Below are 25,920 nucleotides of genomic sequence, written 5' to 3'. Positions count from 1 at the left end.
GAATAGAGGGAGCGAAAATGTTGGGATAAGAGAAACTGGTCGGGGGGATTACCTTTTCCAATTGGGATTTAATGATACCTTGTAAGTTGATGCTTTGCCCCTCTCTTCTTATTTTGTTTTTTTTTGGAGGGGGCCAATGTGGTTTTCTTTAAAGATGGAAAGGGAAAACAGGATCTTCTTCCCGGGGGGGCCTGGCCCCGGTCCCCGGGCCCGGTCATTATATATGTCAAGTGATTTCACAACCATCAGATTATTCAAGGGATGTGTTTAGTCCATAAAATCACTTCAAAATTTTCTCTCCAGAAGTTGATTGATTAACGAATATTCCATTTGTTAAATGGTCAATTTACAAACCAAAACAAAACTTTGTCTTTCCATATTTTATTTCCAATTCTTTATTCAAAGAATCTACTGTATTTAGAAGTTCATTAGGAATTTCGATGATATTTAAATCATCAAAATATACACTTATTATAACGAAATTATATTCATATCTTTTAATAAAAACAAAATAGCAAATTTGGTTATTTTTGTACCTTTTCTTTAATAAATATTTACTAAAGCGATTATATCACATACTCCCTAATTATTTTAATCCATTTAAAGGTCTTTAAAGCCTTATTGAACAAATTTTTGAAGAATTTTTATGTATTTTAAGTATTTTAAATTCTTTAGAAATTTTCATGGAAATTTCACTATCGTGTATACCAATTTGTTCCATAAACATTTTCAAGCATACTAAAGTTTTTAGTGCTCAGACAACCGTTTTTTGATAAAAAAATATTTAAAAAACAATTTTCACAAAAAAAGTCATCACGCACTTAGTAATCGACACCAAGCATGGATTGGGTGATCTAATAACATGCACGGTAGTGAATGAAATGAAAGGATATTATCCAAAAAGTATATTTATGAATAAAGTAGAATTTTCTGACAAGCCAAAAAATCCAAAAATTAAATTATTTTATTTCATTGGCTACTAGTAGTAGTCCATGTACAAATTGATTTATTAGCCGTACATATAACTATTTTTGCATTGGAAATCTTAGTGTATCTCTTAATCAACCGACCAATTCCCATGTGCCACATTACATACGACGCGGATCAATCCTGTTGCGTCGCAAAGAACACAAAAAAAATAATAATAATAATAAAAAATTCTAGCACATATTATCAGATTCGTGGCACACATCCAACCTATAATTAAAATCTTTAATTTATAAAATATTCTAAAATATAAGTTTGGGCATCTTGAATTATCTTGGCAGGAAAACCAAGGTTTTTAGTTTCACCAATGTGACAGTCACGCAGTGCAAGTTCCTCAGATCAAAATTTCTGTTTAAGATACATTTCTTCTCATTGAAATACCAAACATGCTATGTTACAAGGTACATGTAGAAGAGTATCCAGAAGATAAATAAGAAAGTTAAAATACAAAATTATGGAGACAAACTGACTGAAATATCATTCTGAATCAGAGGATAATGAAGGATGCGGATCCAATGCCATAATCATCTTAGAGTATCCTTCTCCCATGTCCTCTAGGTCATCCTTACCAAAACCCCAACTACGAAGTAACTCCGACCCTGCAGTTCCCCTATCAATTCCATACCTCCGAAGATTGACCAATCGTTTTTCAATGTATGGCAAGATAGCAGTGCTAGAACGTAATCTTGCTGCCATAGGGATAGAATGAACATCAAGTGATCCCCTTCTAGATTCACGTACTGGCCTTCCAAGAAGCTCCCCATGTTGCCCTACACGGCTCCCAAAGATTGAAGGAAATGGCAGTGGTATTGGGAGAGGACAGTGAGCTACTGAAAGATGTGAGAACCTTGGTGCCGTCAGTGAATTTTGATAAGCACCATAGAATGAATCTTGTACTTCAGAAATCGTGGCCCGATTAGCTCCTGCAACCACAACAGACGTCAGATTGATGAAATCATTGGTGTTAATTCTTAAATTTAGTAATAATGGATCTAATTAGAATAGGGATTATCTCATCCACATTCCATTCCTAGCTAATATATATGATGCAACTGAGACAATTAGGATTGTTTCTATGTTATGAATTTGATTCTAGTAGGATTATGACTCTGTTTGCAACTCTTGCTATAAATTTTGTGGAACTTATAGGCATTAAACCCGATCCCTACTCTCTTCTTCAATATTCTGGTTTCTTGAATGTTAAATTCAGTTCCGTAGTATCAGAAATTTTATCATTACTTGTGAATGATTCTTGATCCTGTTATAAAGATTTTACAATGCTTTTGCTAGAGGCTTGCAGCACCCCATGCCGCATAATAAAAAGGGTGAACCTGACGGTGAAGGCTTCAGTACAAGCAAGAGTCCTGGGGGGTAAATTTCCTATGCAGCCTTACCTATGTTGCATAATGCTTCAAACTGAACCCTTCTTAAAATTAATGATAAACTAGGGTTCTGACTGGCCACTGCTACTCTTCTATCCACATGGAGTAAAGATGGATGCTGTTATCCCACTTAGAAGATCTAGATTGCAGTTCATCCTGGAAGGCCATCATCTCCATTGTAATTCTTAAATCCAAAAAGTGGTTTTCTTTAAAAATATACCAAATGAAGGATAATCTAACCACACACACACGTGGTACCCTATTTAGGGTAAGAACTCAAGGATTATTTCTTCCAGTCAACGCTACAGACTAAGATTTTTTTTTGGGAAGTTTATGCCCTTCTCTGCAGTACTTTTTAATCCTTAAGGTCAATTTGACCACTTGATTGTGTGTTTTAAACCCTAGCTCTGATTTCTGTTGAGGTTTGGGCTCTTTTAACCCTAGAGAAAATGCATTCCTCTATGATGATCTTCAAGAGAAGGTTTATATGGAACAAGCTCCAAGGTATGTTGCTCAGAGAGAGGATTCAAAAAAGTGTGCAAACTTCATATGGAAACTATGGGTTGTAACAATTTCCAATAGCACAATTTGATCAATTCAGCCCCATATTTACTCATTGAGGATTCTCAGTCTTGTTTGCTTCCAGAGCTCACAGTTATTGTTTTGATTGTTTATGTGGATGATATTATATATTAGGCAATAATTTGTCCACTACTACCAAAGCCAAGTCCAATCTCTTATCAACATTTTCAAATGAAAGATCCAGGCTTTCTCAAGCATTCATTGGGTTCTAAGTATTATGGAGTAAGAAGGAAATTAGTTTATCATAAAGTATGTATGTCTTAGACCCTATGTCTCATAGGTCCTATCATCCTCCCTCTTGTCAAATGCTTGTATCCATGGATGATTATACACATACAATACTGTATACACTCATGACGAACCTAAATCCTAGTTGGAGTATAATCACCTACAGGCTGACTTAATCCGAATCTAAACCCATGTTAGAGTTGTCAATCCAACTAGGATTTAGATTCATGCCATGGCTGAGTTGTCAAGGTCACTACTTCAATAAGTGGGATTTCCAACTGAAACCTATGAAAAATATTCAGTAATAATCAAGCTACCACTTAACATTGTCAGCAATCCAGTGTTTCATGAGAGGATCAAGTGCATTGAAGTTGATTGTCACTTTGGAGAAAGGAATTTGAAAAGAAATTGGTTTCTAATCTGTTCATTTCCCTTAGTAATCAGCTTACTGATATTTTAAGCACTCCATGATTCTATTTCTTGTTAAAGCTATTCCGAACCAGTACTGGTAGTACTAATTATGCCATTTTGTTAAGTATGGACATGACTAGAAAATGGAATATTCTAATCGAGATTCCATTTGTAGTTGATAATTGGGATGTACATAGGGTAATTAGGACTGTTTCTAATTTCTTATTCTGATTTCTACTAGGATTAGGAATTCTCTTTTGTAACTCTATCTTAACATAAATAAAAGTCTATGGGAGAGCTGCCAAGTATTGAATTCTCCTCTCTAGAAGCTCCCCTTCTCTCCCATCACGTCTTTGATATTGTGGTTTCTTGGTAGAATTGGGCCTTTTTTCCAGGATGAATAAATAATCCAATAGCAGGCAGAAAAAATAATAAGAAAAAAGGGAAAGGGGAGAGGACAGGAAAAGCATACACAAATAATCTCATGGCCCTAGGCATTAAAACAGGGGCCCACAAAAGGTGGAAAAGCCCCATCCAACCACAACATACTAACGAGGAACACCAGATTGTAGCAAGGGCCCAACCACATGCTACTCAGGACTATTACTGCCTGAAATGCCAGAGCATATTGCACGACTTCCAATTTTCATAGTCAAGGGGCAAAATATATTGCATATGAGGCATGGAATAAGCTGGGTAAGGTCATTTCTTAGGAAAAGGAGGGAAGCTAGTTCCATGCTGGTGGTAAGGATGAAGGGGAAGATGGAGGACAATAGGAGGCTGGAGGGGAGCCCCCCAGGGGGGGGGGGGGGGGTGTCCCAGATGGGGAGCAGGAGGGGGAGGGTCCCAGGTCCCAGATGGGAAGCAAGAGGGGGAGGGTCCACAGATGGGGCACCAAAGGGATTGACCCAGGGATAGGGGAGGGGAACACGGTATAGCATCAGAAAGCATAGGACTAAACCAGTGTTATCTTTGTCAAAAACAAGACCAATGAAACAAATGCAAGCGTCAACTTTGCCCTCAGATGCACCTATGCTAATAGCAATGATTTTTCTTTCAGCTTAACTCTTGCCGTGGACTTTGGTGATGGATAATGGAAGTTAGATGTTTTCTTGAATATGAAACCCTTGAGATTCAAATCAGTTAATTCTATGTTTTCTCTCCGTCATTATCCTTAAGAGCACATGATCTCATGGTTTTCACCCTGGGTTCCAGCAAGGTCCCTAATGAAAGAAAAAACATCCCAAACCTGAAGACCTGGAGTTACCAATCACATAATTCTTGATGACTCAATTCACCAAGTGCAGAAGAACACATGCATGTGATTGGGGGTCACAAAAATGTACCACATGCAAACCATGGAAAGAAAAACTTGCATCATAGAAGCTTCCCTATGTTTCATTCAATCAGTACGAGCAAGGAACAGCAGTCCATGGCAACTATCATTTGGAGCATGGTGCGGAAGAGTAGGTCAAGAAAAAGTCAAGCAAATGTATGCAAGCATAACAATGCATAAGCAAGTACCACAGATTTACCTGCTTTGAGGGCTCCATGAATGGTCAGGTGCTCTACTGCATGCATATCTTCCACATCCTCACCAACCTCTGGTGTCAAGGGACACAAACTCTCTTGCAAAGATTGCTTCTTTTGTTCACCTATATGCAAGTTGGGGAGGATTTGTTAAGAAATTCCCAAGTGAAAAGAGCTTAGGCAAGTGAACAACGGTGCTAAAAATACCAGTCAAAGAAGGAGCTGGCATTGCAGCATCCAGAATAGCCACCATATTATCCCTATGACCAGATAACATTTGTACCACCTCATTAACATCCACAGCACCAGAGACATCTGAAAATTCATTGGGTCCAAACTGCTGCATCCGGAATGGGAGACTCATGCAGTGCAGGGCAGCAGCATAAACCGCACCGCAATGGTAAGGCTTTGAGTCTTCTATGTGGAGGAAGTTAGACACAGTACCTTCATATGAATACACGTAAGATCAATACACAAAACATACCTTCACATCAATACGCATAAGATAAACAAAAAATACACTCAAAATACAAAAACAAAATTAGAATAAAAATGCAATTCCTTATCAAAGCATTAAAATTTGTCTGACCATCTAGGAGCAGTTTTATTGTGGTTATCGAACTAGAAGCATCCAATGTCTACCAAATTGCTACCTTTAGTATATAGGGGATTTAATAAAGTTAAAATAGTAAACAAAAAGTCAATCAAAACTCTGGTTTCCATCCTCTTCTCTTTTGTGTTTGTGCATCTAATTAAGAAGCTTAAACTTTCTGAAAAATGTAAGCCAAAAGCTCATAAGCTTGTAGAGAAGATATAGCACTGAAAAAAAAAAACACTAACCCATATAAGAAGTAATTTATGTACACGAGTACTAACTTTGACTAAGGGAAGGTAATCCAATTGGTACAATCAATTTGCAGAATGATGAGAGTCTTGAAAATGAGACTGCATCGTGAAGAGCCCTAGAGATGGACTGCTTTCGATTTATACTGTTCAAATAAGCAGCAGGACCTCGTGCAGCATAAAGCAAAACTGGAGTTCTTGTGTATTCATCAGCAATGTTCTCTAAGAAATCTGAAGCTACACTGGAAAAGCCTCCTGAGTCATCAACAATGAATTGGATACCCTGCAGAAGCAGCATGAGTTTAACAAGAGGTGAGACATAAGACAATGTCAAACCATGTTGATTGACTTAGCAGCAAGGATTAAAATTATCCTATGGACAGATAGTGATTCATACCAAATTATAGCGAAATATCAAACACAGCATGATTCATACCGAAATATCAAAGACAGTCTAGTTTGATATTTTTCACTGTCCCAAAAGTTTGTCTGCTGTAAAACCAATATATTTTTGGATTTCTCCTATTGCCCCAATTTAATTGTCTAAGACTGATTCAAAATCACTTGTGATATTCCTCTATCATGTAAGCTCTCCCAGAGGGATAATAGTGGTGAAAATAGACAATGGTTGCTTACATCTGTTTTGGGCCTTTGGGCCAATGGTTTCTCCTTGACATAGGCTACTTTAGTGAGCCTAATAATATTGGCAGTAGGTAGGAATATGAGATTTACTAGTTAGTCTAATGAATCTAATTAAATTCTGATGAATACATCACAGTAGGGCAAAAGGTGATGTATCTCAGAGGAATAATGGATAGGTTATTGGGTCACTTTTGGACTCCGTATTCTTCTGTTTTTCTCTTCCAGGTTCCTACTATTACTCTAGGTCTGCTGTAAGTTCCACCCAAAAAAAAAAAAAAAAGCTTGGCCTTGAGTCCCTCAAAATTAACTTGAGGTTTCTCTCATATTCTCTTCTTCTTCATCCTCCCCATATTCTCTGTTTATTAACATCGTATCAGAGCTGCAGTGCTAAGGTCTCTCTATTCCTTACCCTAAGCTCTCTTTTCTTTTCAGTTTTCAAAAAATATTATTGAGGGTCTCCTTTGAACCAACTCTGCTTCTACACGTTTCGGTTTGCAGGGTACAGCACCCTATGCTGTTGTCGGATCCCTTTGGAGACAAGCTCATTACTGATGGAAAAAAACTAGGTCTCTCACTTTAGGCTAATATGTTATCCTAAAATAGAAGTATTTCCTAAATATCCTACCAAGCCCCTTGTCAAAAAAGTTGGGCTTGTCAGGTTCTGTCTGTTCTGTCTTGGCTTGAGCTTCCACAGTAGATTATGTCGGGCCAACCATTTCAATGCTACTGCATCACTTTGGGCTTCTTATTTAGGTTATTGATGTAATGAACCTTTTTCATAAGCCCATATTTCTGTATACAAGTTTCAAGTATACAGATTAAATTGTGTAGGTCGTATATGTTGTTAAATAAGTTAGTCTATGCCAACCTTGTCTGGTTTAAAGGCAATATGCCCTGCCAATCCTTCTACCTGGAGGCTTTACCATCCTGCCTGCACCCAAACGTCCAATCCACCACCATATTCCTGTCCACTCCTCCTGCAGCCTCTGTCCCTTGGGTGGGACACCCCCCAACTCTTCTTCTCCTATCACTTCTTCCTCTTTATTTGGTCCCTTGACCTTGTTTCCATCCAGCCTCAGTGTTGGAGACCACTTCCCTTTGCCTGCAGGTGCTGCTGGATGAGCTCCAATTCCAAGGGTTCCTCAATTGATGACATCATCAGCAAGCTCATATTTAATGCTTCTATTTCTCATATATGGATTGAGAGCGACCTTCATAGATGGTCCTCCCTCAATCTACTAATCAGGTTTGGCAAACCATCTATAAGGATGTTTGCTCCAAATTGCATCTTCTCCCCCGCAGACCTCTCACTGAGACCCGAAGGAATAGGCACATTGTTGATTAATCCTTGTCCTTTATCCTCCCTGGGCCAGCTTGAGCCTAGATCACCAACCCCCCCCCCTTCCCTTTTCTCCCTTCCCATGTATATCTCTCAATCTTTTTGCCCCGGCAGTTTCTATATTATTTATGAACCCAAAGCAAAATTAATTTAGGCTAGAAAAAATTCTTATAATTAAGAATATATCATACATCACTGTTGATTAGTAGTTTTTGTTGTTTGTTGAAGGGGTAGTAATTTATTGGTTTAGAAGTCCTACCAGTCAGTTTATTTTCTCTATATAAATATGGTGTAATCCTACATTAATTTTGGAACGGAAAGTTAATTTGATTTAAGTTAATACTGAAGTTCTACCCTCTACTTCCCCTTATCCTTGTGGTCTCTGTTTCTTCCCATCTTCATCACTCCACTGCAAGAAGTCTCTTTTCTTGTGTCTAAAAGAAAACCCAGTACCCAGAAGATCCTCTAATTAATCAGCATTATGCTGACACACATTATAATTATATAACATTAGCCAATGCTCTTCCAACATGTTTACAGTTTACCACTAGGCACAGATGTATTAACAGAGTTACAAATAATAGTACCTGAATGTGGTCACACTCTTCCATAAAGAACCGCAACCGCTCATTCATTTCATCTCCCCTAAAACCCTCAGAAAAGACATTTCTGCCAATTCCATAATTGTCAAATTCTTGAACATCCATCCATAGTCCATTTAATTCATATATACTTCGGGGGTGATAGTGCACTTTCGAGTAGTCTGTCCAAAATTTTACACTGCTCTCCAGACACTCAACAATGTCATTGTCCTGCATTTCACTTTGATGTTCATCATTTTTTTGCTTGATATTATTTCCTAATAAACTTGGTGACTCTCGCTCTTCCTCACACAAGCGTTGCAAAAACAGATTCTTCTTGTGTGGTTCAGAGACACGCATGGAGACACTGCCAGTCCTGCATGAAGAGAATAGAGATTATTAAATGCATATCCTTACTAGACCAAACAGAGACAATTTTGGTCCTAATGATGTTGGGAAACAGGGAACCACAGGATGACACAACTGAGAAGTATACTGGGGTTCAAAAGTCAACCTCACAAAGACAGGAGGAAAAAAAATCCAAACAAACAAACCAACTGCAAAACATCTTGTACTGAAAAGAAGCTGCCGATATTAATTCCAGTTTTTGGCTAAGACTGGGTTTTGTTTTATCAATGGATTCAATATGAATGAGACCTCTTTGTACTCTGGGCAAGGTGTTTGTGCATTTCACTACAAAGTGTCTAAGTAAAGGGAGAGGAGCAGCTGAGGAACCTGGCCAGAGTAATGGTCGCTGGAATGATACCAATTGTACCTACAAATCAATGGAGGAAAAAGGGGAAAGGCAGCATGAGTCGTTGGAGGTTATGTGGCAAAATCACACTCAGGTTTGACTTTGTCCAATAGAAGGAAGTATACAGCACAGGAAAAGGGAAAGTACCTTGCAAGAATGGGGAATGGCAGAGGAGTTGATGGAGGACAGGGAGATTATTGAGGAGGTTTGAAATTTTAAAGTGTGGGTTGACCAGCCTAGAAATTCAAATTTAATTATTGGCGATGGAGAACCCAACAATAAGGAGGGGATGAATGAAGAAGTCTAGATTTTACTCACTTGTAGATTGCCTCAAGAGGAGGTCTTGGCGGGAGGGGGAGATGGAGAAGAATCGCTGACTAATAAGAAGCAGCAAATGCAGGCTGAATTATTAACGGGGATGGGGCCAATAAGGATAATGATAGCTTTTTAAAAGAAAGTATCTCAGCAGGGATGATGACTACTAAAGAAACTAGATCAACAAAGGACTGAAGGGAAGGATTTGACAGAAGGAGGAGATGGAGAGGATTTTCAAGAAGGAAAGGATTCTTATCTCAGGATTCTTATCTCACGGCAAATACAAGCTGTCTTCCTAACGTGGATGGGGCCCATGAGGAGAATGCTAGTTATTTAAAAGATGAGTCTAGGCTGGGAAGAATGCTTGAGCAGAATTTGAGTTAGCTAATGACTCTTTAGGGAAGAATTTAATTTTAGGGATTTTGGCTGGAAAGAAAGAAGCTAGCGGAAATTTTAAATAATTAAAGTTCAGTTAGAAACAGGACAGATGTGAACCCCAAATTGAGGCCAGTAACAAAGATCAATTATATGAAACCAGCAGTCAAATTAGGGTTTCTCAGAACCCTGTGGTTGGGGAAGCAGGGGCTGTTTAGGGTTTCAGGACTTGTAGGGACTAGGGAAGGGTTGGATAGGTGCAGCTGGGAATGGTAGGCCTAGGGCTGAAGAAAAGGTAAATCTGAATCAAATTATTTTCAAATTGTGATTCAAATCTCGAGTCTAGGGTTTAGGGAAAATCTAGGGTCTCTAGATCTAGGGTTTTCTAGGGGTGAACTAGGGCTAGGGTTTAGATTGAGTGTTAAGGAAAGGAATAGGGTTGTGGTCCTAAAAATAGAGGGAATTGAAAGAATGGACGGGGAACTAAGGGGACTAGAGTTTTGGGGAAGAAGATGTGGTACCGCAAGAGAGAAAAGGTGAGGAAGTGGAGAGGCACGATGGGGTAGGGATCCGGGAAGGGAGAAGGAGCTTAGATTTTAAGGTTTTGATGGGCAACTAGGGTAAGCGAAGTGGATTGAATGCTGAGGAGGGGGGGGGGATTATCCCAAAGATGGGGTGGGACTTGGGGAAGGGATTAGAAGGTATGGGAGATAGGGTTTGGGGAGAAAGATAGGTTGCCACAAGGATGGGGAGAGGATTTTAGGCTACATGCAATTGGACAAAAGATAGGGGGAAGGGTGCGAATGCTTTGCTTACTTGATGCAAAACATAAAGAAGACAATTTGCATGAACAAGAGGCCACAACTAGGCTGCAGTAAGCTTCCTCCCTTGGCACCCACACTCAAATTGATATCTCCTTCAAACAATATTTTATTAATCATCAAAACTGCTTTGATTGTATGTGTTGGGCTACATTTATAGCCTTGCATTGAAGGTAAAAACATCACAAGAGAAAGGGAACACAAAAATATTGCAAGGAGTAGACTCCCATTATTCCACATGGAGAATACTGTCAATCTACAAAGAATTACGAGTGTGGACTGTTCCAGCACAAAAGAAAACATTCAATAGAAAAAAGACTCACCACGTGACAACTGATGGTGAATCAGATGGGACTTCATTATACAATGAACCACATGAAATCAAGGAACCAAGAGATCCTGCAAGTAGAAGACGGTAATATATCAATAGCAATATCCATCAATATTATAACAGAAACCCATAGAAGTTGACAATCTAATTTCAAAGCAAGGAAAAAATTTCGGTCAAAACCAAGATTTTGACCCAAGAAGTTGACATATGAATTTTTTTTTTTAAATGCAGTGTTGTCAAAGCGTCCGCCTAGGCGGCAAAGCGGTTTTTCAACCGCCTTGTTTTGAACGCTTCATTGACGCACTGTTTTTTTTTTCACTTTTTTGCCTAAGTGTCGCTTTGTGAGCCTTATTGCCGCCGAGATGCTAAACCAGCCTTTTTTTGCCATTTTGTACATAATATTTTGTTCTTAACTTTTTTTTTTTAAATCAAAATTTATTTTAAAAAACCATATAACAATTATAATAGCTTAGTCATCGAGGCCCAAATTGCAAAGAACCCCCGTGCCCGTCAACAACAGAATGTGAACCATGAGTCATTCTTAACATCAAGAATCAATGAATCATTAACCGGACAATGACTTGGAAGCCGGAATAGTGAGGTATATTAATTTATCGTGTTGGCCTGTTAGTACATAATCATTGTTATGATGCTTGATGAGATGAACTTATATTTGTGTTCTTTTTTTGATAATTTTTCATAATTATGATTCTTGAATGCTTTCTTTTTTGGATGAATGTGACTATTGAATGTTTGTTTAGCTTATTATAGAAAATAGTTGTATTAAAAAGTAGTTTAAAAGTAGTTGTATTGAAAATTTTTGACCCAACCACTTTGGTCGCCTTATTGCCTCCTAGGCCGCTTTGTTGCCTAATCACCTAGGCAGAGACCCAATCGCTTTGGGCACCTTGCCGCCTTGACAACCTTGCTTATACTAGTTTCAAGGAGGTGGTGGTCACACAAGCCCTTCCTCAATCTCATCCATAAATTCTGAATTTGATCCACAATTATTCCCTCCCACCATTAGTATATCTATCGATGGAAGCTCTTGCACCTTCTTGATTACATTTTTTCCCCTCTCTTGCTACAAGGATCTAGATTCAACAGGTCCTTACTGTTAAGGCCCAACCATGCTGACTTAAAATCGATCATTTCAACCTCCCAGATGATATGGTTTTTTTGGACAAGCTATGTCAAAATTTTCTCCGAGTATCAAGCTTTAACCACCACTGCACCCCCTCCCCCCACCCACCTCAAAAATAAAATGAAAAGAAAATATGTCAGTATCTCAAAATGTATCCAACAAATTGGACACGTATAGGAAGAAAAGGAAAAGGTTTCCTAGATAAGCACATCCATGATGTATCTTCAGTCAAGTACATTTAGTTGTCACATGGAACAGAAAGGAGATGTGGCCATGCGTCTGGGGAATCATCTAGATTGGCCGTCACCTCTGTTACCCACCAACCAATATGACCATTAGAGTCATTAACCTCCCAATTCTGTGAAGTGAATACTTTTCTCATAAAGGCGTACAACATAGAGAAGTTTAAAAAGAAATGAATGGGGAGAGTAGCTGAGGAAGTAGCCCCACATTCTGAGAATATGGCCTTCTGATGTAAGAAGCTCTTACTAAAGTGAAGGCTAGTTACACACATTGGAAGTTTAGAACAACTCAAGACAGCCATGCATGTCACAAGTAGCAGGCTTCAAATCTGGTTGCATGTATGGTTAAAAGTCAAAAAAAGAACATAGGGCAATACCAAATAGAGCATCCAGGTACCCTTCAACCTTATCTGGACGATTTCCTCCTAGTAAAACTCCACATCTTTGGTGGTCTACCCCTACCTTTTTAAGCATGACTTAATTTGGACTATCCCCAATTCACAGACCCCTTTGGGGTTTGGTGCAAAATCTTCCTTCACTCTTTAGCTCTGGCTTGCTCCTTGATTGCTGATGGCTCTTCCATCTCCTAGTTGGATCCCCAGAACCATCTTATTCTCTATAATCTTCAGCAGCCCTACCAGGCCTACTCTGGTATCCTCAATCCACACACACAAAAAACAAAAAAGTCCCCTGTCGCACTCAGATTTGAGCTTCCCACCCCATCCCCCTTCCCTCTAATGACTAATCCCTCCCTTGTGGACAAAGTTATTTGGCTTCTCACCCTCTCGGGCTTCTTTAGCACCTCATATGCTTGGGACCTCACTACTCACCAGACATGAATACACTCTTGTCCCCTAGAACTCCATCCTCTGGATTAAAGGCCACATTTGATGCCATAACACAAATCCCTCAAGATTGGTCAGCCCACCCAATCCTTTTTGTTCACCGTCACATCCATATCTCCTGTTCTTGTGTCCTTCACTGGAATAGTCTGTTTTTTGCAGCCTCTTAGCCCTCTCTATTTGGAAAAATTGCCTTACCTACATTTGGTCTTGTGGTAGGCAACCCCTCCCTGCTACAGGGAATGGTTATGAATAAGGAGGCTTTTTTTAAGTGACTCAATCTGGGAGACTGCTGACAAACTTGAGTTTGTTGCTGCTGTCTCTCATATTTGGATGAAGCCTAATTTCAGGAGGACTCCCAAATCCAGCTCTATCAACATGATTTGGGAAGCCAACTTCTTTCCGATTAACTCCAAACTTCTTTTAATTTCACATAGACGATTTGACAATACCCAAGGAGCAGGCTTATTGTTGTTTCCTGGGGTTCAAGTGCTTCTGTTCTCTGCTTTTAGGCTAGCCTTCTTTAGTTGTGCTTCTCCCCCACACCAACAACCTTTTTTTTCCTCTCTCTCTCTCTCTCTTTCTTCTTTTCCCCCTCCCATTTTTGGGGATCTGGTACTAGACTATTTATTTGTCAAAAAATACTTATAATAAAACATGGCATCAAGCTGATGTTACATCAGATTCTTTTGAAACAAGGAGCCGAAACAACGGATTTTCCACTACCTCTTGTTGGTCCTAATCCATGCTAATTTTTGTCAGACCAATTTCGGTTAAATAGCCCCCCCCCCTCCCCAAATAGTCTGTTCTGCAGTTTTACCATCACTAAGAATCACAATTGGAGGTACTTTAGTCTGTTGCCTTAGCAGGGTTTACAAGATATAAGCGTTATTGGATCTACACAGCAGATATGAACTTTTCAACCTTTGAGAAAATCAATCACAGCTGTTGCAACTAATTTTCTTCTCAAACTGAGTTAGTTCCCAGTAATTCAAACCAGCTAAAATTTCCTTAGGCATATCTGAATTTAGCACCTCACATATCATTACAATTCGGAGAGGCAGAGAGAGACAGACAGAGAATCTACCCGGTTCAAGTATTTCTAAGTTTTGCAACCATATATCATTTCAGGGAAGTTTTGTAGAAAAGGTGTTGGGAAGAGAGAAAAGAGAAACGGTAGAGGAAGATAAAGGAGGGAGTGGATGATATGGGGGCGTCTTGGAAGTATGACTAAGGTTTCCTAGTTGGAATAGAATTCCCCTTCAAATCCCCTATTTTAATTATATTTTATTATCTTATATTTTCTATATTGGTTTCCCATTTGGTATTAGATTAGTTTCCTAATAAATCTAAGATTAGTTTATCTACTTGTTTTTGTATTTTTTTCCTAGTCAAAGTGGGATTTACTTAGATTGTAACTATAAATAGTCCATTGGGACCTATGAATGAAATATACCTTCTGAGCAATAATTTTTTCAAATTCCAACTTAGTATCAGAGCCTTCTCAGGAATGTTGTTTTGAGAGTCACTTAAATTTCTAGTTTGAAGAATTGGACCCTAGTTCAATAAAGAAGATGAACTAGGGTTCACATGAACCTCTCAGATTTTGTTCTTTTTTCCTAGATTTGTTCTATTGTGCTTCCATTTTGTTTAGGTTAGATTCAATCAATTTTCTTCTTGTTGGAATGCCATTCTTTAGACTTGTGCAAAACTTGATCTTTGTTACCTTTGAAAATTTGCCCCTTACCTTGGCCATCTTTCACTTTGGAGATCTAACATTGCTGCAGATCTGACATTTTTTACCTGCACAAAACCTGATCTCTGCTACCCTTAGAGATTTGCCCCTTACCTTGACAATCTTCCACTTTGGAGATCTAACCTTGTTGTAGATTTGGGCTTCGACTGCTCCCCCCTCCTTTTTTTTTTGGCTTCCTTTTTTCCCCCCCTTCCCCCCCCCCCCCCCCTTTTTGTTGTTTTTTTTACCTTTTTCCTTGGACATTCTTTCTTGGAGACCTAAGGTTGCAGTAGAGAAGATAAAGGAACAAGTGAAATTGACACACATTTTATCAAAGAAAAATTAGAAAGTGGTCATTAATTTTTGAAGCAAGAAGATCAAGTTGCAGATATTTACCTGGATAGATGTTTCATCCTATTTTGACCAAGTTGTGCACGTATGATACCTCAACTCGGGGGGGGGTGTTGGAAGTATGACTAAAGTTTCCTACTTGGAATAGAATTCCCTTTTAAATCCCCTACTTTAATTATATTTTATTATCTTATATTTTCTATATTGGTTTCCTATTGGTATCAGATTAGTTTCCAAATAAGTCCAAGATTAGTTTCTCAACTTGTTTTTCTATTTCTTTTCCTAGTCAAAGTGGGATTTACTCAAATTGTAAGTTTGTAACAACAAATGCCCCACTAGGGCATGAATGAAATATACCTTCCGAACAATAATTTCTTCAAATTCCAACAGGGAGAGATGAGCAAAGAGAATGCAAGTGAGATCCAGAGAGAAGAAGTTAGTTTTCTTTTCTTTTCTTTTTTTTCGTTGGGGGATAGATGGTAGAGAGAATGACTTCAGGTTTGGGGAGGACCAAGTTTGAAAATTTAATTTTAAATTAGGGCATTTTTCTTACATACCAAAAGACATCAAATGGGAACTCCTCAATCTCACCCAAGCTTGGAATTACAGAGTCTACTGGATCTCATCATCCAGAAAGGTTGATCAAGAAAAATAAATGGAGCCAATATTGGAGATTGCTCTGCCGATGTTATTGTTGTTATGGATCATTGTCACTGTTTTGTTGCTTCAGGATACTTTCTCTGCCTATAAAGAGCTACCCACTGCTTGAGGCTCTCGTCACTACTAGTCTGGGGAGTAGGGAGGGTCGTACTTCACAGTGTATGCAGCTTTAGAAACACTTCAGTGAGAGCCTGTTTCTAAACTCTAACTTGCAACCCTATGTCCTAAAAGGAGCAACGCTAATGTTGCACCAAGGTCCACACTCATTTTTTCTCTGCTTATTGTACTAAAGTCTCTAAGATTAAAGCATCAAGAAGGAACTTTCCTTCCCTGCAGATTCCATTCACTTATTGCTTAATTATTGAAGAAACTAAACTCAAAGTGCTAAACCCTCGTTGGATGGATCCAGTGATCCACCTTGGTAACTCATCCATGTAAATACCAATTGGCGTGGGTGCATGCAGTTCTTTAAGGGTATGCACTACTGAATAATTTAAATTAAAAAAAAAAAAAAGAGGAAATTGTCTGTGCCAAAAGGACAAAACTGTTCTGTCACCAGAGCCAAGGCATCAGGGCTTGCTAAAGAAAAGAAATTTATGGTATAATTACGAAATTAAAGGCAATCAACATGAACCAATAACTAGAAGTTTTAGAGAACATGAAGATCCTATCATCAAGGAAGTAGCATAGGCTTCAACAAGAATATGAATATATATTATTGGTCAGAATATAAAGCAAGGAACCAAATCAGTTAATAACTTCAATAAGATAGTAAATAGGTACCTTGAAAATCAATTGAGACCAAACGAGGAGTATAGGTAGGAAGTCCCTGCACATGCATTAGTAAGCATACCGCACCATACTTCATTACTAGGACGAAAGAAAAGAGGTATATGGATGATAAGCATACAAGTTCAATCAGAAGGAGATACTAGAGATGGTAAAAAGCTGGGTAAAATTATTTGAAAACATATTTCAGAGAACAATATCGCACTCCCTCTTGACCATGAACAAAGCATCTCGTTGGTCCAATCCAAAGCAAAGGTGCATACTTAAATCAAACCACTAAAAGTTTATCAGACTAAGGGAGAACGTAAATTTGAATCATCCTTAGGTTTTCAGCTTTTCCTTGCCAGAGCAAAATAAGGCTGATCCAGAATGAAATACTCCAAAATGTTTCAATTAATTAATTTATAATTTGGGTATTAATTCATAACTCAGCGATTGGATTTAGGATTTAACTTGAGGGAGATCAAGTGCAACCATCCCAAAGAATCCAGGACTTAAAAACCACGTAAGAGATTACAAAACCTATATCCTGGAAGACTTATAGAAATAGGAAATAAAAGACTGCATAAATACGTATCAGAAAAAGGAAGAGAAAAGAAAATAAAGTTAAGAAGAATCAAGCGACAGAGGAACGGGGGAATCCAAGAGGAGATAGAAAGAGGAAGTCCTAGAGCAGAGAGAGACATCAAGTTCAAGAAGGTTTTGGAAGGAAAAAAATCAAGAGAGAAATTAAAGGGAGGGGCAGCAGCTCCCTCACACAAAGAAAAAAGGGAAGGAAACCCAAGAGGAGAGAGCCTGCAATCGAGAAAAGTCGCTGCCCGACCTAATAAGTACATGATTCTTTTCTTTAGATTTTGTTATTTCATAACATATAAAACTAGAGATGGTTTGTGGGTTCTTTTTGTCAAATTGGGTAATCCCTAATTGATGATTGCTTGCTAATCTCTTGGAAAGATGGTTGAACGTGAACCACCAATAACCTTGATGAAAAATCAAAGGGATTACAGAATGGTCTTAGGTTGACCCAATACCATCATAAGAATAATTATGGGATGAATTACTGTCCTTTTCATATTCTATCATTCTTTTAAATCAACAATGACAGCATACCATATCCTTATTAGCATGGTCAGAAATGTCGGCGAAATATCGCCGAGACTGGGAGAAATTTCACTGTGTCACTACCTAGCAACATGAGACATGGATCGAAAACGAAAAGTCTCAGATTTAGGTGAAATTTTGGTAATTTTGCTGAAATTTTGGTGAGATTTCAGAAATTTTGCTGAACTATAGAAAATTCAAGTGAAATTTTGAAAATTCCAAAGTGTTGTACCATATAGGGCTTATGGCTATGAATATAAATATGGTGGAACATATGGTGGTTTATTTGCTGATTGTAGTAGCATGTCTGAATAAGTATGGAGATGGATCAAGTGTATCATTTGTGACTCCATCTTTGGATATCCATTAGGACCAACACAACTAGTTATGCCAATGACAAACTATATGGATAACTTTATCCGTACCATGTCATGGCATGCTTACGTCCGGTATTTAGAGTACTCCTCCATAACCCAGAGGATGGATCCAACCTCACACATAATACTCCTCCATGACCTAGGTGATGGATCCAACCCGACACATACTTGTATATCGAATTCTACTTGTTGTATGTGTTGTTGCACTTTAATGAAAATCTTAGTGTTGTCTTGCATAATATTCATATTTACATTAGTTAAAATTCATGTCCTAGACTTTCAGTTTCGCCCACATACAACGGGGCATGTCTCAATCAAGAACACTACTTAGGTTAGGTTTTGGCAAAAATAACACTCACAGTGTATTTATTGGCCTCAAATTAGGCTAAAACACAAAAATCCAGCCCAAAATGACCTCAAATACCACCTGAAACTAGGGGGCAAAATTCCACATAAACATTCCCAAATTTTGGCAAAATTTCAGTGAAATTTGGGGTTTCGGTGGTTTTGCTAAGCGAAACCTAAAGTTTTGGCGAAGTTTCGTACCTTGCTTATTAGGTTATGGTTTAACCTGTTGCCAAGAGTGGACTGATCCTATGGAATCATGAGAAAACGAGTATGTCTCCAAATTCACATGGAATTTAGATTTGAAATTTTATGTGCGTGTAGAAGACTGATAGATGAAGGTCTTCACTGAATTGAGATCCTTCTGACCTTGTCTGATAGAATGATAAAATACCACAAAGCAGATTAATGGATTGGAATCACATCAGAAACTCCGTTTTCGTAAAAATTGTATCTGGAGTTCTATAAAGTATTTTGATCTGAAATTTTAGGACATGTTCAATATTAAGTCTATATTGAAAAAATAAATAAATTTCTCAAAAATATTAAATTAAAAATCATCAAGTGAAGGTTTTGGATTTGTCTTTCCACTATGTAGCGTCAATTGAACAAGGACCATTTCTTCCAAGATCTTTAAAAAAGAACCAATTGTACAGGATTACTTTTGGTATATCTAGTGGTTGAGTTTAAATACAACTTTACAGGATTGGTATGCAAATCCTAAAGAGAGTATGGTCTGAAATTAGCAAAATCTGATGGCTGGCTTGCAATTCCTGAAGTTGGTAGGAGTTTTTATCGTAGTTGGGCTTCTATGGATAATGGATCTAGAGGACTTGAATGAAACCGCAAGCCTGTAACTTGGGGAGACTGTAAATCTAATATTGGAGAAGGCTCCTCCAAGTATGAGTCAATTCCAACAGTCACATGAGGGTAGATATTACTTGGGAATTTTGGTGTCTACAGGAACCCAAAAAATCAACAATCAACAAACAAATAAAAAAAGGTGAGATGGAAGGAGATGGGAGATCTCTAGCTTACCAGATACTTGGAAGAAAAGCCTTGTGATGAGCTGTGATGATGGTGGACAGAACCCAAGCAATCTAAACCCAAAATCAAGAGGAATCTCAGGTTGACTTCGCTAAAGACCCTTTCTGATGTGAAATTCTGGGGCCACCCAAGAGAGGACGGAGGACGAAAAGAAGACCCAGGGTTGCTGCCTAGCAGCCTGGAATATTTTTCATCAACAAGGACATTTTGGTCATTTCAACAGCCCTAGTCCAGCACAAGTTGGTCTTGTTAGCAGTAGAACTTTATTGGGAGCCTATTCCTATTTTTATTTTCTTTGTTAAGTAAAAGTCCTAGCCTAGTTAGGAGTTCTTTTCATAATGGGAATACTTCAATTGTTGTCCAATTTTCACTAGGAGTCTCTTCCTACCCTTACTGTGTAAGTTTAATTGTTCTAGGTTAAGAAGAGGAAGAACGCTAATTGGAGTAGGAGTCCCAATTATTTTAGAACTCCTTATTTGTTCTGCTTTAAAAGTGGAGTCCAAGTATGAGTCCTTCAATGTAGGCCATAAATACAGCCCAACACATGTCAACAAATCAGTTTATGGTGAATAAAAATTTAATTGAAGGAGATTGAGAGTAGGACAGGGTCCCTGGGAGTTTCTAGCGTAGGAAGGGCCTGCTGCAGCTTGGTTGATTGTTTCTCTTTCGTTCAATCCACAGCCTCCCAATCTAATAACTAAACATCCTCAGCCCCTCTCTTCTTCCCTTACCATCACACCCATCTTCATCTCCTTTCCCCACCCCTGCAGCATCTCTTCTTCCTAACCAAACCCTAAATTTCAATAACTCCCAATCCCCTCCACCAAATCCCATCACATTTTGGATACTTCACCCCCCCCCTCCTTTTCTTCCCTTAAACTCTAACTCTCATATCATCCTTTATTTATTTTTCTCGAATTTTCTTGAATTTTTTGGAGTAGAAACCTAAAATTCAATGTTAGATCTATGTCAATCTAACCATTAGATTTATCCCAAACTTAAGGAACCTCGTCACCCAACCCTAGTGATCTTCCCTCCCAATTTCAAGCCTTCCAGACCAACCAAACCCTATACTAAACCCTAATTCCATACTGCCCTGGATTCCCTAACCCTATAAACCATTGGCCGAACCCTATATACCTCTGCTTTCAACCTTAAAGGCCCTAAAACCCCAGGATACACCACTCAAAGGGTTTAGAAACCCTAAATGCCTGCTGAATTCCTTTACTAAATCCTGGCTATTGACCCCATTCTTTGGGGTTAGATCACTTTCACTTGAGCACCTGGAGACACCTTACCACTGTTGAAGCATGTTATCTCTGAGAACAACAAACACATAGGCTGCAACGGCATTAATAATCTGAATTTTGTACATTCTAATAATAAGTATTTTCCAAGAAAACCCATGGGATTGGAGTGTATAAGAAGATCTAAGTCTAACTTGTGGGGTGATTGGTGTGTAATATCCAGTCAACTCCTCAACAAGAAGCCCAGGAAATTCTAATAATAGTTACCTCTTTAACCAATTGAAGACTTCCATCAAAGCAGTTCTAATTCAAGTTTCAGGCTCAACTCAAGGACTGCAACCATAGAGAGTTAAATTTGAATTTCTACAATTCTCTCTCCTCCTCTTCTAGAAGAACACAAATACAACGTGTTATTTTGTTCAGAAGAATCCCATCCAGTCCAATCCAACCAACCATCAGATCATCTTCATCCTTGGACCACACCCTCCTCTCTACAACCTTAGCTTTCACTCCCCCTTGCTGCCCCTATCCAACCATTAATTTTCTCAATACATTCATTCTAATTCTGCAATTACTTTGTGTCCAAATATTAAAACCTCACCATATTTTGATCACATAGTCCCCAACTCCCATGCCTTCCTAACAAAAATTTGGTTACCATCTTACTGGCTGAAACCTAGAATATCACGTTACAGTTTTCAGTAGGTACACTCAATTCATAGATCTCAAATTCCAACCATCTTCAGCCCATTTTTTGACTGAATAACCCTTTCCCACAGTTAAAAACTCTACCCAAGCCCCTTCCCCAGCTTTCCATTGTCTCTCCTAAAGTCCTAGTATCCCCCTCATCCAAAACCCATAAGCCAAACCCTGATTTCCTAGAAATTCAAATCCAGCATGCACACCTCATCCGCAGACCCCAAACTTTCACCTTCAGACTCCCCCATCACATACCAGTCACAACCTACTCGACTTGGCTGGTTGTCAGGTTCATACAAGATCCTAATTAACTGGCCCCTAGTTGATCCCCTTCAATCCAACGTTACATCAGTATTTTACCCAAGTTTGTAAACAGATGAAACCTTGTCCATGAATTAATTAGATGCAAATTATAGAAAGAAAACCAGAGAAACAAAAGAAGAATAACAGAAAGAGAGAAAATATTCAGCCAAGGAGGCTTTGAGTTGTGTGGAGGCCTTCAATCTAACTCATATAAATAGAGAATAACAAGAGAGAGAGAGAAAAAGAATGTGTGTGTTATATTCTGGATAGTAAATAATAAATAAAACATAAAAAGGGAGGAAACTACCACCACAATCCCCGTAGATTTTGGATTTTTCTCCCTTTGATTCTTTTTCCCGTTAATGCGTTCTAACATTAAAATTAAATAACTAAACAAATAAAAACCTTTGTTCTGTGAGACGGTAGTGAGAGACCATGGTTGAGAGAGCTGAGTCTAAGAGATGACCCTATCTTCTTCTTCTTCTTTCTTTTCTTTTTTTTTTTTATTTTTATTGTTCTGAAATCTTGCAAATCTAAGAAGCAGTTGGGGTATTTATCATTGTTGGACCTGAAGTCTGTGACATAGTTATCAAGGAGTCCAAGCTCCTAGGGCGCCTTGCTGCCTTTTCAGAGTCTTGTCTCCTTTTGGACTCTCTCCAACGGCATGGTCATCTTGCCACCTTCACAACTATCTTTACAACCCTCTTGTCGGTTGGCCATCACTTGAGCAGTTGTGATTGATCTAGAAAAATGTACTGGGTCTTTTTTTTTGGGATGGGGGGGGTGTAGGGGGAGGAGGACTAATGCTTTCCAATTTAACAAATACAACACACAAAAAAACCCCCAGCATCCAAAGAATTAAATGAGTTACAAAATATTAATACACAACACGGCACAATAATTCGTTATAATGGAGCTTGCTGTCAATATTTACCTGTTGTGTTTCGCCAGCGCGATAGAACACATCCATATCCAAAGATTTATTCTGATAGACTGGATCTGCACTGGGATCCCCAGCTAACCCAAGCAACTCATCCTTCAAAATGCAACTGGTGGTAAATTTTTCGAACAAACATGAAACTAACAATTAAAATGAAATGTAAAAAACAACAACCATTACATAATAAGGATCAAGTATGCAGACGTAGACTCAGAAAGACCAGAACAAAAGTAAACTGCAAATGTAATAAAACTTGATTAGCTAATTCGTAACCCTAGATACATTATACACCAAAACAGAAGTAATTCAATCCCGAAATAATAATGTGCGAGCCCTAAGCACTAATGAAGAATAAAGGGATGCCTCTAATATAATAATATCTTCCAAATGCTTATCTTTGGACATTAAGATAAACTAAAAACTGTACGGAAAGCCATTTTCTATAATATTCAGTGGTTGGTTTCCCATCATGGATGAAGGAACTACAGAACCCCTATTTACAGCGATCAATCTACATCAATCATTGATGGAGCAAGTTTTGTTAACTATAAGAAGACAAATAAAAAACTGAAAGGATCTAATTATCCAATAAATGAATTTATAATGCAGCCATGCATGAAGAATGATTCCTTTTAAAAGCAGAAAACACGGCATATAAGCTACACAACCTAACAGCATTGTAGACACAACATATAATTTCAGCAATAAGATAGAAGTTCACAACTAAGGACGGTTTTTGTGTTTAGAACATATGAAGGATATTGTCACATTGCTTTCATGTTTTACTACTGCGAACTTGTGAATGCTTTGTTAGTTATAAATTTTCTATATTTCTTCAAAACTTATGAAACTGATGATCCAGGATTCAAGATACAAGTAGCTTATTAGTAAATGGGCACCGTGTAACTTTTCCAAGTCAAGCCTTTTTTGAACTCACGGAAGGATCAGAAAGCAAAATTTGAAGAAAGCATGTGCTGATATTTCACCTGGAAGTTCCAAAAGTGAGATCCAATGAAGTTGGCGAAACCCCCAAGTTGGACAGTCAAGACTTCTTTCATAACTCACTGCAAAGGGTTTCTCTAAATATGGTAAGTTGAGCTGAGAGAGAAACTAAAGAACCAAAACACAAGCTTCCTGCAACCACCAACCAATTTGACTCTAGTAAGACAACAGAACCACACAACTGAGTTATCGCTGAAAAAAAATCTAAAAAGCAAATAACTTTACTTGAAAACTAACCAAAACTTTAAGATAGAAGTCAGAGAACGAGTTCTCCTTTAAAATTTACTTTAAATAACGAATCAGTTTGAGGGTTTTTCTTTTTCAGGAATTTGTATGATTGACTTGGAGGGAAATCGAACCTAAGTATCAGAGGTTTTAGGAATGTAAGAGAGAAGAGAGTTGGACTCTGGTAAAAGTAGGTTGCTTGGAGTATTTTGAAATTTTCCCGCAAAATAAGGTGCTCAATGGACTGCAAAGTATGATGCCTTCGTTGATGGAGATGGTTGTGTAGGCAACGCTGATGGGGTTGCAGAAGATTATAGAACAGAGATGACATGAAAGAAAGAAAAAAAATTCCTATCTTTATTCCTCGGAATACCGACGTAATCGCCGAAGAAACTCCCGTCGCAGACTCGAAGCCTCTCAGGGTAAAAACGTAATGAACACGTGCGATTTAAAATTATATCCTTCCAGAGCTTTTATAAGCCCAACCCGCCCGGGAAAAAATCGTCTGCTGTGCACATCTCTCTGTTGTGCACGGCAGTGCGACACCACAGTTTGACACGTGTTAAATTCTTAATTAATGGCTCAGATTAAAAAGTTGAGTTTTAAATGAAAAATACCCACATTCATGACCCGTTTTAGCCGACCCACCCGTTTCTGAAAAACAGGGAAAACTGACCGGAAAATTTCTCATCGTTTGCCATTTCAACTCTATCTTCTTCCGTCTCACTGCCTTTTTCCCCGTTTGCAATTCGTGGTTTCCCAATCCAAATCGGAGACTGACGATGGTTTTATTTTCCAGGTAAGATACGAACTTCCTTCTGTCTAACCCTATATAATAATTTTAATGAAAAGAGTGATTACCTTACTGCTACTGAGAGTTGTGAATCCAGGTTTTCTCCTCCTTCCTCTGAAAATTTTTCCTCCGGTAATTCTGTGCACTTGAAAAAAATTGCTGAAATCGCTGGTTATTTATTGGCGATTCAATCCTTAGATTCAAGCCCCAAACCTCTGGAATAGGGGTATAATCAAGGTGGTGCTGGAATCACCGAGGCCTGAAATTCATGCAGCAGGGAATTGATTAGTATAGTAATGAAGAGAACGTTTTCTGAATTGAAATACATCTTGGTACATTCAGGTTCTGGTTTGACAAGTGGTAGTAGAGATGGGGTTTTTTTTAATGTTTACAATTGAACTCTAATCCTTGGTATCACAATAAAACCCCAGATTTTTAATCTTTGATTCAGTTCAGCTTCACATCGTGGCCTCTGATTTTGAGCAGAAAGTATTGCCAGAAGAAGAAGATGGAGTTGAAATGGCAAACGATGATAAGGTTTTCCTGTTTTTCAGAAACGGGTGGGTTGGCTAAAAGCCTAAAACGGTCATGAATGTGGGTATTTTTCATTTAAAACTTAGTTTTTTAATCTGAGCCATTAATTAAGAATTTAACATGTGTCAAACTGTGGTGCCGCACTGCTATGCACAGCAGAGAGATGTGCATAGCGGACGATTTTTTTCCAACCCGCCCTAATGATCGAATTTAAAAGAAAAAGGACAAACAAAACCCTAGGAAATAAGGTTGAATACTATTGGGATTTACGGTAACCTGATTTTTATGAGTCTGGATTGCCTCCCACAACCGCTGTTGACCACGAATTAAGGGAGTTCACAAGGTAAGAGTGATAGGTTTTTTAAAAAATATATTTTATTATTTTTACTTATGAACCCCACATAATTTGTGATTCTAACGCCG

General features: G+C 38.4%; 1 protein-coding gene across 6 annotated transcripts; it reads right to left on the bottom strand.

Annotated features, from left to right (window-relative positions):
- Positions 1-1,246: 1,246 nt before the first annotated feature.
- Positions 1,247-25,509, bottom strand: LOC149005753 (plasma membrane, autoregulation-binding site, misato segment II, myosin-like, tubulin/FtsZ protein). 6 transcript variants are annotated; one of them, XM_089168209.1, is made up of 11 exons: positions 25,356-25,508; positions 25,032-25,222; positions 23,930-24,077; positions 22,938-23,039; positions 16,879-16,924; positions 11,114-11,189; positions 8,532-8,901; positions 5,997-6,246; positions 5,328-5,564; positions 5,126-5,245; positions 1,247-1,910 (listed from the first exon to the last, which is right to left on the bottom strand). In XM_089168209.1, the coding sequence occupies exons 3-11, from the start codon at positions 23,999-24,001 to the stop codon at positions 1,465-1,467; spliced, it is 1,719 nt and encodes a 572-aa protein (XP_089024335.1). In that variant the 5' UTR covers positions 24,002-24,077; positions 25,032-25,222; positions 25,356-25,508; the 3' UTR covers positions 1,247-1,464. The 6 variants fall into 6 exon arrangements, with proteins under 6 accessions (XP_089024335.1, XP_089024337.1, XP_089024333.1 ...); XM_089168211.1 differs by having other exon boundaries at positions 23,930-24,007; positions 25,037-25,509; XM_089168207.1 differs by having other exon boundaries at positions 25,032-25,508.
- Positions 25,510-25,920: the final 411 nt, after the last annotated feature.

The sequence above is a fragment of the Hakea prostrata genome, chromosome 9 (genome assembly GCF_041222555.1).
Source record: "Hakea prostrata isolate BN-2017 chromosome 9, UWA_Hpros_2, whole genome shotgun sequence".
Lineage (NCBI taxonomy): Eukaryota > Viridiplantae > Streptophyta > Magnoliopsida > Proteales > Proteaceae > Hakea > Hakea prostrata.
The sequence above is the reverse complement of the archived record's forward strand: the minus strand, read 5'-3'. Positions and strand labels throughout refer to the sequence as shown.